The sequence below is a fragment of the Prosopis cineraria genome, unplaced genomic scaffold, assembly GCF_029017545.1.
Source record: "Prosopis cineraria cultivar Desert tree isolate PC_DT_omini unplaced genomic scaffold, ASM2901754v1 PC6, whole genome shotgun sequence".
Lineage (NCBI taxonomy): Eukaryota > Viridiplantae > Streptophyta > Magnoliopsida > Fabales > Fabaceae > Prosopis > Prosopis cineraria.
The window spans coordinates 7,134,761-7,147,958 of NW_026555337.1; the positions used below are offsets into that span (position 1 = coordinate 7,134,761).

Sequence of the window (13,198 nt, forward strand, 5' to 3'; positions counted from 1 at the left end):
CAAATCAAAATTGGGTCATTTAGGTGTGTTAGGTTGGCTGGCTGTTCACCCTCTTAAATTTCTCCCTTTTTTATCAAACCCAATTAATGCTAACTTCCTATATCAACTACTTATAATTATAATTTCTTTATCATCCATATCTCCATTAAGATTTTATTTTCATATTGTTTGTTTATCTGAGATTCCCACTCGGAGTATATTTTATAAATGGAAATTAATTATGCCAGTTCTATTTATTATTATTGCACATGAAAGACAAATGTTGTACATGCTGGTGCTGTTCTGGAGGAAGAGGTGTAGCAAGCTGTATTTTTTTTTTTTAAGAGCTAACTGAGTCCAATTGACATAGGGTGTGATTTGTACTGAGAATTTAAGGTTAGAATTTATCATTTGAGTTGTTTAATTAGGTTTAGAGACACTTAATTAGAATTTAGGTGGTTTGTCTATCCATTAACATGAACTACTTATTAACTGTTTTGTTCAATGCCTTAGTTAAAATGTTTTATATCAGAGCACATTCCAAACAAATTCAGAGAGCTCACGGTTCACAAATCAATATCTATAGGAAATATCGAACTATAAAAGCATTATATATTATTTATAAATTATAAAAGGCACAATTATTTTAACTTTTCTAAAAATGAAAATATGTGGCTGACATTTCTGTAGTGCATTAAAGTTGTGACTTTTTCCTGTAAATATTTCTTTTAGTTATATATATTTGAATTTTTATCCAAAAAAACATACTTTCTAAATTTTTTTAAGAAGTTAGATATTAAAAAATATAAAATATTTTTAATCTTTTGAAATATAATCATTGTCTTTTTTTAAAAGTGTCCCTAGTAATAATAACTTTATATTTATTGTAAAGTGTTTAATAAAAATAAATATGAAAAGATAGAGTTAGCTGAAAAGTAAGTAACTGCTTTATTAAAAATAAAATTTAATTAAAAATATTTTATATTTATAGATGGAGGGAGTATATGGCTGGCAAAAGAAAAGGTAATTTTTGGTTTTTTTTTAAAAAAGTAAATATATGTGACTCATTTTAATTTCATTACTTAAGAGGGGAGAAAGGACTAGGAGACCCCTGCTCGCGGTCACAGATGTAAATAATTAAAAAGATAAAAAGCATTCAAAAAAAAAAAAAGGCTAAAAAGTATATAGAACTCAAAATTAATGTTTTTACAAATATTTTTTCCAGCAGAATATTATTTATCTAAAAATTAATAAAAGTAATAAGAAATTATTATTTTTTTGGCCAGATGCATTAACAATTAACATTAACAAGTTTACTTCTTTGGCAAAAAAAAAAAAAAACAAGTTTACTTCATTATATGGACTCTTTTTTTAGAAATTAAATGTTAAAAAGTATAAAATATTTTTAATATTTTTATTATATTTTTTTTTTAAAAATACTTATATAAATAAATTATTTTATATTTATTTTAAAATAAAATACTCTTTTAAAATAATAAATAAATATAAAAAAATTTAAAGATATATAACTATTTTACTAAAAGAAAAATTCAGTTAATAATTTAAAAATCAGGTGAACAACGTCATTTATGATATTTTCAATTAAAATATTTTAAATAATTTAAATAAATTTTTGTATGGTATTTTTTAAATTAATTTTATTTATAGTAAAATACATATTTAATTTTTTTTTACTATCATTAATATTAAAATTAATTTACATTTAATGTTATGTAAATGCCACACTTTTATTTTATTAAATAGATCATAAATAATATAAATAATTAATTTACCTAAATATTTTTCGTACATATTTTAAGGCATTAGTCCACGACCCAATAACAGATATCTTATTTTAATTAGAAAGAGCAAAGACTTTCCGACTCCCAAAGACTACGTCAATGAAAGAGTATTTTAATAAATAATAATTATGGAGAGCTTAACTCATCCCTATCAATATAATTTCAAAAACGCGATTATTTCCATGTAATTCTATTTTTATATACTTTTTTAGGCTTAAAATTTTTATTTTTCTATTTTAACATTTTACATATTTTGTGAAGATTTAGTAGTATACTCTATCAAAACTTTCGTAAATAGAGAAAAAAAATAAAAAATATGTAAAGTTTGCCATATTTTTTTTGAATAAATGAACCGCTTAGGATGTCAAAATCATGGTCAAAAGTCAATTTTTATTTTGATTTTGTTACGGCAAAGCCGCGACTTGTCATTTTTTCTCATTCTTTTGCGAGGGGCATGCAATTTTTAGTATTTTCCTATTTCCTATGACTCTTACTCTACGGTCCAACTGTGGCGCTGCTGAAACCTCAAGCTGATGCTTCTTTTTCCTTCAGATTCTCTCTGTCGATTTTGTTCGTGTAATCCCATTCGAGAGTGAATGTTCCTTCCCAGTCGTACACTTCTGGGTTCTCCTTTTCGAAATAGTGTTACTTTTTCAACTCTTCTTATCTCGAATGAACTGGTAAATTTCTGGTCTCAATTCCTTTTTATTGCGTTTCAGATTTTCCCAGAACCTTTTTTTTTTTTTTTGGTTGGGGTCAACCGTTACTGTTGTGAATGTTTCGATCTGTCTGCTCTGTTCCAGGAAGCTGTCTTCTGTGTGTTGTTTTGTCATGTGGGTGCTTGCGTGTTAATGGAGTTTCATTGCGTGTTGCACTTGCTTGTTTGCTGAGAAAGAAAAACTGAGTAAAATGAAAGAGAAAGGGGGAAAAAATACGATGTTAGCTGCATTTCGTCAAAAGCCTGTACTAGTCTCAGTAGAAGCTAAGCAGTTGTTGACCTGTTTTTGGTTCTGATCTTGCTCTTTCTTCTAAGATATTTTCTCCCTCACTTTTTTCCTCCAAACTTTTTGTCTCTAGCGTTACCTATATGAAGGCAAGAATTGAAAATTATATAACAGATCAAGTGTAAAGTTTATACGCTTCAGCTGAAGGTGAGGATTGACCCATCTTAAGATTAGCATTTTATCCTCCTGCCTTCTCTTTTTTTGGATCTTAAGAGGAATCTCCTTTCTTTATTCTCTAAATTTGCAATTTTTGGTGGATTGAATTTTACAAAAGAATGGGTTGTGTTTGTGTATTGTTGTTTCTCTATTAGCTCTCAATTGTTGCAAACAGTAACGCCTAGCTCTGATTTTATCTGCTGTGTTCACACATGCTTCTGGTTTATAATTCAAAGTAATAGCCTACAGTTGATCACTTGCCATTCAATTTAATAAGCCATGTAGTGAAATTTAGCATTGATTTGATGTGTGGTCAACGTTTTTCTCAGGTGTATGATTCAATGAATTGGATGATCAACTGAGAATAGAAAAGCGCGAAAGAGGAGATGAAAGACGAATCAATTGGACTGATAATTGGAATTTCCATAGGTGTGGTTATTGGAGTGATTTTGGCTATTTCTGCACTGTTCTGTCTCAGATACCATAGGAAGCGTTCACTGATAGGCAATAGCAGTTCCCGGAGGGCAGCCACCATACCCATCCGTGCAAATGGTGCTGATTCTTGTACTATTCTATCAGACTCGACGCTAGGTCCAGAATCTCCTGTAAAGTCTGGGAGGAGCGGCACTGCCTTCTGGGTTGATGGATTTAGGAGGGGTAGCATGGTTTCAGCATCTGGAATACCTGAGTATTCATACAAGTATGTCTTTCTTATAAGAAGTTGCAGTCACGTGTCATTGTTCTAGATTTATATAAGCCTACTCTAGATTCTAGATTTCGAAATAACACTTAATCTTGCATATTTCTTATTTATAATGAGAATAAAATGTGGATGCTTTATGATCTACGTGCACTGAAGAAATATTTGTTGGATGGCTAGAATGTGTTAGTCTTTCCAACATTATGCTATTAAACTTGTTTAATCTAGATGCGTGTGCTTGAAGGCATGTGTTTCATTGGCACATGCTTAATATGCCTCTGCTAGATTCGTAAGGTTTTTGTTTCTCAGGATTTTCTACATCAGATATTAATATGTTTAATCCGGATGTGAGTGCTTGAAGTTGAAGGCATGTGTTTCATTGGCACTTGCTTAATATGTTTCATAAGGTTAATGATAAAGCACAATGATGTCGTGCAATCCATGTGGCCTCACCTAGTGGGATAAGGCTGCATGTTGTTTTTGTTCTTCATCAGATATTCTGTTTATTGATGTGATAATTTAAGTGAGCATTAGTTGTAATGTATATTAGAGTTCACCATTAGTTTTTCTTTCTGTTTAATATTGTGTTCGCACTTCAGGGATCTGCAGAAGGCAACATATAATTTCACTACACTCATAGGACATGGTGCATTTGGTCCTGTTTATAAAGCTCAGATGTCTACTGGGGAGACAGTTGCGGTTAAGGTTCTTGCAACTAATTCTAAGCAAGGGGAGAAAGAATTCCATACAGAGGTTGTTATAGTCACTGGATAATTTAATATATTTATTGTATGGAATTGATCTACATTTAATTTCAGTGACATAGATTTAGAGTTGAGTGTTTTCTAAACGGGGTAACTTGATAAATGAACGGTAAAAGTCCAATGAATAAAAATATAGATCTGGTATCAGTGAATACTGTTCTTCCCCTTGAAACCATTTTGGAAAATGGGAAAACTAAATACATGGTTGTGACTAGATCTTCAATTAGAAATTTGTTTTTTTTAATTCTTGATATACATAATTGGCAGCTCAACATGTTTGACTGTTGTTCAGGGCAGTTTGTGATTCTTCTGTTGTACAGTCTCTAGTTATCATTTAGTTGATATTTCGTAATGGTTTTTTTCTTCTTTACATAGCAAATAATCAATTTTGACATTTTGTGTTATTTTAAATTATTCTCAGGTCATGTTATTGGGAAGGTTACATCATCGAAACTTGGTGAATTTAATCGGATACTGTGCAGAAAAAGGTCAGCATATGCTCATTTATGTCTACATGAGTAAGGGCAGCTTGGCTTCACACTTGTATAGTAAGTTTCCTCTCCCTCTCTCTACTCGATAAACTTCAAGCATTATAGTGTTCCACATTGATTCCACTTGTAGCCAGAGCCTAATGAATTAGTCTAATCGCTTATTTGTCATTCCTCTGCTTCATAAATTGGTTGGACATTTGTTTTAAGACTTCATGCATGCCTGAAAGATAAGTGGTCCTGTTGTTTCAGTATTTACTGCAATTTCTTGCAGCATGATGAAGGCAGTGCAGTTTTACAAGAGGTTTTTACTGTATATTGTATTGTGTAACAATGGAATCGTTATTTGAGAACTTTTGTTTGTAATGGGACTATTGGATTAGTAGGGATCTGAATAAATGCTCCCAGGGTTTTGTTACCTCTTATCTAGATTCATTGTAGGATTACGAAACTTTGTTTCATTCAAATTCTGCTGACTTGTAGGCATATTCACACCTTTATTATTAATATATACACATTTTGGAACTTTGTGATTTTCTCTTTTGTTCCTTCTTGTTCTGCACCAAAACAGCCTGCTTGAGTTATACAATAATTCGACCCATATTCACACCTTTATTATTTTAGAATTCAATGGTTGGAAGGAGGATAAACAAGAAGATTCTTGCATAGGTCATTGCTCTTTGCATCTAAATAGCCGAATTAATACATCAAAAATTTATAACGAGTCGCGCGATTCATAAATCATAAACAATGTGAGGCATTTGTCAAATTCTATGCAATGCATAGGGAAACACGTTTAGTTTGTTTCACAAAATTATGTCTAGATAAGTTCAGTTTTTCCTTCTTTTGGCTCAGCATCCCGATGCTCTCCTACCTTGTTTATAGGAAAAAAATCATTTAATGTATAATATTCTGCAATATCTTCTATTTTTTCCATATTTCAAACTAATTTTGTGATAGACTGTAACTCAACTTGTCTAGATCTGTTTAACAATTTATCAATTTTTCCTCCTGAAACTGTTGTTGTTTTCCTCCTGAAATTCCACAAATTGCCATGAATATATTCCATGAACCAATCCCTCACAGTCTATGCAGTCATGCATTAAAGAGTAGCAAGGGAATAAGACTATGTATAAGGCCCACTTTCCCCCTTTGTGCTTATCTTCTCTTTTTCTTTCTAACTCTCCCTGACAACATTTATGACTGCAGAGAATATGGATTCAATTATAAATGAAAATAAAAATCACTTTTCTTGCCTCTATATTCAGGTGAAGAGAACAAGGCACTGAGCTGGGATTTGAGGGTTCATATAGCCTTGGATGTGGCAAGAGGCTTGGAATATCTTCATGATGGAGTAAGTTTTCAAGTCATCAGCATCAATCTGCTTTGGTGATGTTTGTTAATTTTCAAGTTTTATGCATTAATACTTCAGGCAGTTCCTCCTGTGATCCATCGAGATATCAAATCTTCGAATATTCTATTGGACCATTCCATGCGAGCTCGGGTATGTCCTTCACGGATGAAAGATGTACAAATGCTAAATGGCTAAGCATTTATATTCTTGTGATGTCATTTTCTGTTGGTTAGGTCGGTTCTAATATAGTAGTATTTAATGGTGAATCAAGCAGGTTTCAGATTTTGGGTTATCAAGAGAAGAGATGGTGGATAAGCATGCAGCTATTCGGGGAACCTTTGGGTATCTTGACCCTGAGTATATCTCTTCTGGCACTTTCACTAAAAAAAGTGACGTGTATAGCTTTGGGGTGTTGCTTTTTGAACTCATTGCCGGCCGAAATCCTCAACAGGGTCTTATGGAATATGTTGAGCTTGTAAGACACACACTCTCTCTCTCACTCACTCACCTCCCCCCCCCCCCCCGCGGCCCATTTGCAAGCTATCTGGAGGCAGAGTTAATACATGGTTTAAAAAAAAAAAAATCTTTCCAGGATTGCAATGGTTTCTTATTTATGGAAAACACTTGGGCAGAGTGTAGAGTGTATAGTTTTTGTAAGTTTACAGATCAGGTTCTCAAGTATATTACTATGAACATTTTCTATAATTTGCCTCTACAACATCAACTCTTTCAAAAGAGCCTCTCCTAATGTCAGACTCTTGAAGAACTGCATCTAAACTCTGTCACCCGCCCCCCTAGGTTCTTTTGTGCAGATTGTTTGGTACGTGCTATTGGTTTCTTCAATAAAAGTACAACACGTGACTCCATAAAATTGTCTCCACATAACATGATTGTATTAAAGAATTTTATAACAAACATATGCAAATACATGTGCTGCTTTGTTTACAGATCTAAGTGGGTTCTTTAGGTGTCTGCTTTTAGTTTATTTGATAAAAGTATAACATGTGACATTTCTTACAAGTCAACACCAAACCCTTAATTCGTTCAAAATAGTTTCTCAACTTATCATAATTCTACTTAAGAACCTAATAATAAACATCTAACAGACACCAAGATCTTGCCCATTTATTTATTTGATAACTGCGGTGAAAATTTCATGTTGTGGTTGAATGATCACGTATGGTCAAGGAAGCAAGAATAATTTGAAAATAGTTATTGTGTACTTTCCATCTTTGAGCTTATTGAATGTTATTATTGATGGATGATTAGGCAGCAATGAGCACTGAGGGTAAAGCTGGTTGGGAGGAAATTGCTGATGCTCGCCTTGAAGGAAAGTTTGATGTTCAAGAGCTGAATGAAGTTGCAGCCCTTGCATACAAGTGCGTGAACCGTGCCCCGAGGAAACGTCCCTCGATGAGGGACATAGTGCAAGTCCTGACACGGATTCTGAAGTCAAGACGCCCCAGGAATCACCACAGGAAGGCCTTGTCTGCAACTGCAGATGAAGTGGCTTCCGTTGATGGTGATCCGCCAGAAACAAAGATTACTGTAACTGAGCACAGGCGAGAAGAGTCCATGGATAGTACAGTTGATGCCTATGAAGTATAGAAGTTGGTTTTGCCTTTACCTCATTCTTTTCTTCTTAAAAAGTAACATTTTCATGGCTGGGTTTTGCCTTTACATGTCATGTGGCCGTATATAATGTGGTGTAGGTTCTGATTTCTATGATTGGCTTGATCATCATTCCCTGTATTTCCCTGTAACTTTTTTCTTTGTGGCTTTGATCCTTTTCTCTTGTTTTGCCTTTGTACATTCAATACTTAAGGAATGAAAATGATTAGAAAGAAAACAAAAGAATGTTACCTTCCATGCTTTTGTCAGCATGTGGTTTTTCACTTCATTAATAATTTATCGCACATTGTAAATAATTTTAGTTTGATTCAGTTAAATTGCCCTACAAATAGACAAAAACAGTAACAACAAACAGTTATATTTCACTACATGGGACTTCCATATGAATAAATTTTGAAATATTTCAAGACATCACACGTTGGTCCTTGTTCTGTGAGATAGGAAAGAAAGACTCTGCAGATGGTCTTATGGCTTAATAGCATGCAAGTTTCTCTATGAGCGAGAAGTCATGGGTTCAATTCTTCTCTTATAATCTCAAGCCGTTAGTATTTGTCCCTCCAATTCAAAATAAAAGAAAAGTAAGAAAGATTCAGATTCAATGCTATAAGAAAACAAGCTACTTTAAACAGAGCAATTTTACAGCTCTCCAGAGCTAACTTTCGAAAACTTGAAAATTATAAATCCATAAATTCGCTGATAAATTGTTGTTCAAGTCGAGACAAATGGAAGGAACTAGCAACGAAACAAGGATTTCAAGCACTGAACTAATAAAAAAAACAAGATTGGCTTACTTGATGGATCGAGCAAAAAGCTTTGTGATTCAATAAGTAAGGAAAAATCGTGTTCGAATATTGTCCTGGAAAAAAGCCACAATGAGATAGGCCACAATGAGAACAGCCATATTCCATGGTGCTGGAGATCTTGAGAGAGACGATAGCTTTTGACGAGCATGAAGTCCTTTTGGCAGCGACAATGAAGGCTTTGAAAATCTGCCAATGAGCTTTCCAATCAACTGTGAAACTATTTCTAGTTTGTGTAATGCTACTGGAATTGCAATCGGTACTACCCAAAGCATCCTTCGCTTCAGGTGATCTGCATATTGCAGAAAAGATGAACTTAACAAACTAGGAATAAAGAACAACGCCACCACGGATACAAGTAGAAAAACTTTGTGGTTCGCCATTGCTGGAGTTTCTGGGCAATGGTAAGATAGGGTGCATATATATCATGTATGAGAAAGAATGATATAACTGGAAAGTTTTGTTGCTTTGCCTGCAAGTTTAAAGTATTATTTCATTGGTCTCTATTATAAATCACTTTTATCAGTTTATCAAAATCAAGAAAGACGTTTTAACTTATTAAATCTGTATTAAAATGAAATAAAAAAATCAACTTTGCCTGTGTTAAAGAGAGAAACACAATATCCGAAGAGCTATTTATAAATACTAAATTAAAATTAAACTATTCTTTTAGTAATTTGTAACAAGGATAAAATTAGAAAATATTAATTGATAACTCTTTATATGATTTATATCAAGGATCAGGAATTATTATTATTTTTTTAAGTTCTATGACAGGAACAGGTGGAGTGGCATTAAGAAAAAGGGTAACAGCATTAGTATTTTGTGGAAGAAAGTTGATTTTAAGTATTTAGATGAGAAAAAAATTAATTAATATATTTGAATGGAATATTTTAATTCTTTGATTCCATTTCCATATATAGTTTTTTTTCCTATGTTATTACACAATAAATACAGTTTCAATAGGAAATTAGTTGTTTTGTTACAAAAATTGCCATGCCGACTAACTTAGGTTTCAAGAATGGTAAGGGCTCTAGTTTTTTAAGCGATCGTTAGGGTTTCGATTTTGAACTCTTCTGCGTGGAGCAAACCAAGTTAAAAGAAGGCTTTGATTTTCAATTATGTGTATAAATCAAATTAAGTTAAAAAGGATTTGTATTTTACCTTCTATATTTAAGTGACTAGTCTCTACACGTATTGTTTTTACTTTTTATTATGCTTTGGCTAAATTATTCAATTTTTTATTTTTTAATGCATTTATTTTTCTTGGGGTTAGTCACATCAAAACTATACAATTATCAACTGATGAGATACGTTTAACAAATCCTGGATCTCGTATGATTGTAAATTGATTGCATGTAATAAATATATTCAAAAAGATCAAAAGAAAAGAATGAAACAATGGACCTAATATATTACTCCTCCATTTAAAAATATAAAATATTTTTAATTAAATCTCATCTTTTAATAAAGTAATTATTTAATTTCAAACTAACTCTATTTTTTTATATTTATTCTTATTAAACACCCTATCATAAATATAAAGTTACGATCAATATGAACACTTTTAAAAAGAATAATAATTATACCTTAAAATGTTAAAAATACTTTATATTTTTGAACATCTAACTCCTTAAAAAATGTCTTATATTTTTAAACAGAGGAAGTATGTCATTCATATTTTGTCCAATAAAAGCATGACATATTGTACCAATTCTATCTAATAAAATATGATATGTCATTATTTTAATGACTTTATTTTTTAAATAGATTGCCTCTTGTCTTTTATCTTTATATCATTGTCAATTGATATAATCAATTTATATTTACAATTATATGATATGATCTGTTTTTATTAGACAGCAAATAAATAATGTGATCTATTGGATCTATGCAAGAATTTCTGTATTTTTATGTTGTTGTTAATCGTTATCATCTTTTTGAATGCATAATTAGATGACTATCATCATCAAGCTATCATCCAATTTACGGACTTTGAGCAGTGCAAGTTATCCATATGCAAATAAAATAATCTGTTTCAGTGATTTTAATTATAAGCAATCTCTTAAAGATTTATCCTTCTGAGTGCCGAGATGAAGGGTTCGTGGCTTCGAGCTTTCTGCAGCCACCCAACCAGCAAATCGTTTCTCTTGTAATACTTTTTTGATTAATAAAAAATTAGATAAATTAGATTTCTGAGATCTTATTATACTTTTGGTTCCCTATAATTTGTAGATTTAATTATAGCCCTCCGTGAAGGGGTCAACACACTATCCTATAAAAATCTATAGCCTCTGCGCAGTTTATGCTTCCCCATTATTTCAATTAAAAAATTAAAATCATAATGATAAATCTCTCTGTGGCTAATTTTTACCTTTCTGACCATTTAAATTTCAAATCCATCCCTCCTATATTTATCTTGTATCCTTTTATTGTCATTTCCGTTGTCGATTCTAAGTTTTTTCTAACTCTTCAGTTCACTCATTAATTTTTTTCTCATTTTAAAACATATAAAATACATTTCAATTTAAATTTTAGATAAAAAATAAAAAATTGAAAATATTTACAAACGCTGTAAACATTAAATGAAACTGAAAACATAGATCAAAGGAAAGTGTGATTTTTATTGGACAATAGTTACGTATCTTTTATACTCTTAAATTAAATAAGGAAAATAATAAAATAATATGTGTAATTTATTAATATTAAAATAATTATTGCTACCAGCCAACAGTACAGGGCTCGGTCTTGGTCGCTTGCCACCAAACATGAGTTGGGTCCATGATGCATTATCCTGCCAAGACCATCATGAAGCCATCTTCAATTGACACCTGCAAAGATTCCGAATCTCTTCTTTTCCAAAAGTTTTCATTTTTAGATTCGGGACTGTACAAAGTTTTTATTTACTTTGTTTCCTGAGTTTTTTTAAAATTATTCATAAGTGTAATTCTAATTATATCATGGTAGGAGTATATAATAATTTTATAATTATACCCAAAAAATTGAGAATATAGACCAAAGGCTTGGTATTTTTTAGATTTGTCCAAATTCCTTGCCACGTTGGCTTGGTCTTGGTGATTTTGCATGCCTATACAATCATTTAATAATTAATTTCAATGTATCCAGTGCAATTATTGGAGATCATTATGTTGGCAGATTACTATGGCAGATGATCTGAGGCAGTGCTCCCAGTCATGATTCTAAACACATGCAGAATGTGAATACCATGTGGCAACCATGCATGACAACACCCCATTTCCTCTTCTCTCTCACTGTTCACCATATTTTCTTAACACTCTGGTTTAAAAATACTACATTTTTTTAGTGATTGAATATTAAAAAATATAAAATATTTTTAATATTTTAAAATAAAATTATTACATTTTTTAAAAATATCTCTAATAGATAAATCACCTTATATTTATTTTTAGAGTGAAATATCATACTAAATAAAATTAAATATGAAAAAATATTAGTTTGAAAACAAATAACTATTTTATTAGGAAGTGTGATTTAATTCAAAATATTTTCTATTTTTAAATGAATAAACCATGCAAGGTAATAATCAGTCCATTTTATAAGTATATAAAGCTTCACATCTAAAGGCTTATTTGGTATGTGGTATTGATTTTTTTTAGATTGGGAATAAAACTGAAAATGAAAGTGAAAATAAGTTCTAAAATTATGTTTGACATGACACGTGATTAAAAAAAAACAAGACTCAAATTTAACACAATAATAGTTAAAAAAACAGCATTGCCCTCATTTTCTTCTTCTTCTTCATCATCCTCTCATTCCACTACTTCCACCATTAACAACGGTGTATATGATCAAACCATACGCTTTAACTTGCAAGACGGATGCAATAGAGAGATAACGTCGATGAATCCAAATCCGGTTGCTACTTCATCTTGCATAATCAAATCTAACTTCCAAATTTGTCCTCCTCGACCTCCACCTTCGTTGCGATCAAGCTCATCAAGTCTAGACTGAGAAGGGAGAGGGGTTGTCGTCGAGCTCACCAAATTTGAACTTGCATAACCAAATCTGAACAAATCCAGGGACGCCGATGATGACAAGCTCGCCAAATCTGATCTTCCAAGTATGCCAACAATGAGCAAGAACATGATTTTATTGATAATATCTGAGAGGGAATGATTTTGGGTAAAACTAAACTAAATGAATGAGAGCTTCAATTAAATCAGAGTCATTGTTCACCACATTAACTCATAAAGGGTTGTTTGATTTAGTCGTAGAGACATGATCACATGGAAATGTAGAATGTATTTAAGAATTTGTTGGTTATATTTCCTCCTCTTTCTGTTACAAAATGTTTAATATATTTTTATATAGATTTAAAAAATCATGCAAATTGAGACATTTTCAATTATACCTTTATTTATCAAGTCATAAACCCGTTATTAAAATTTTAGAGGTAAAAAGGAAAAATTATTGATATTTTACCACAATACCTTGTAAATTGAATTAATTTTATTTTTTTATAGGACACCTTATATAC

The 13,198-nt window shown here is 31.6% G+C and overlaps 1 protein-coding gene across 2 annotated transcripts; it reads left to right on the forward strand.

The window, feature by feature from the left end:
- The first annotated feature begins 2,236 nt into the window (after positions 1-2,236).
- On the forward strand, positions 2,237-8,114 carry LOC129312492 (calcium/calmodulin-regulated receptor-like kinase 1). 2 transcript variants are annotated; one of them, XM_054955133.1, is made up of 8 exons: positions 2,237-2,461; positions 3,271-3,641; positions 4,241-4,394; positions 4,827-4,953; positions 6,162-6,247; positions 6,326-6,397; positions 6,522-6,722; positions 7,517-8,114. In XM_054955133.1, the coding sequence occupies exons 2-8, from the start codon at positions 3,328-3,330 to the stop codon at positions 7,853-7,855; spliced, it is 1,293 nt and encodes a 430-aa protein (XP_054811108.1). In that variant the 5' UTR covers positions 2,237-2,461; positions 3,271-3,327; the 3' UTR covers positions 7,856-8,114. The 2 variants fall into 2 exon arrangements, with proteins under 2 accessions (XP_054811108.1, XP_054811109.1); XM_054955134.1 differs by lacking the exon at positions 2,237-2,461 and adding an exon at positions 2,655-2,932.
- Positions 8,115-13,198: the final 5,084 nt, after the last annotated feature.

Bases quoted from the DNA above. Each gene is read 5' to 3' on its own strand.
- LOC129312492 (XM_054955133.1), top strand. From the start codon at position 3,328: ATGAAAGACGAATCAATTGGACTGATAATTGGAATTTCCATAGGTGTG. The intron at 3,642-4,240 runs GTATGTCTTTCT...TTCGCACTTCAG, and splicing joins ATACCTGAGTATTCATACAA to GGATCTGCAGAAGGCAACAT. The intron at 6,398-6,521 runs GTATGTCCTTCA...TGAATCAAGCAG, and splicing joins ACCATTCCATGCGAGCTCGG to GTTTCAGATTTTGGGTTATC.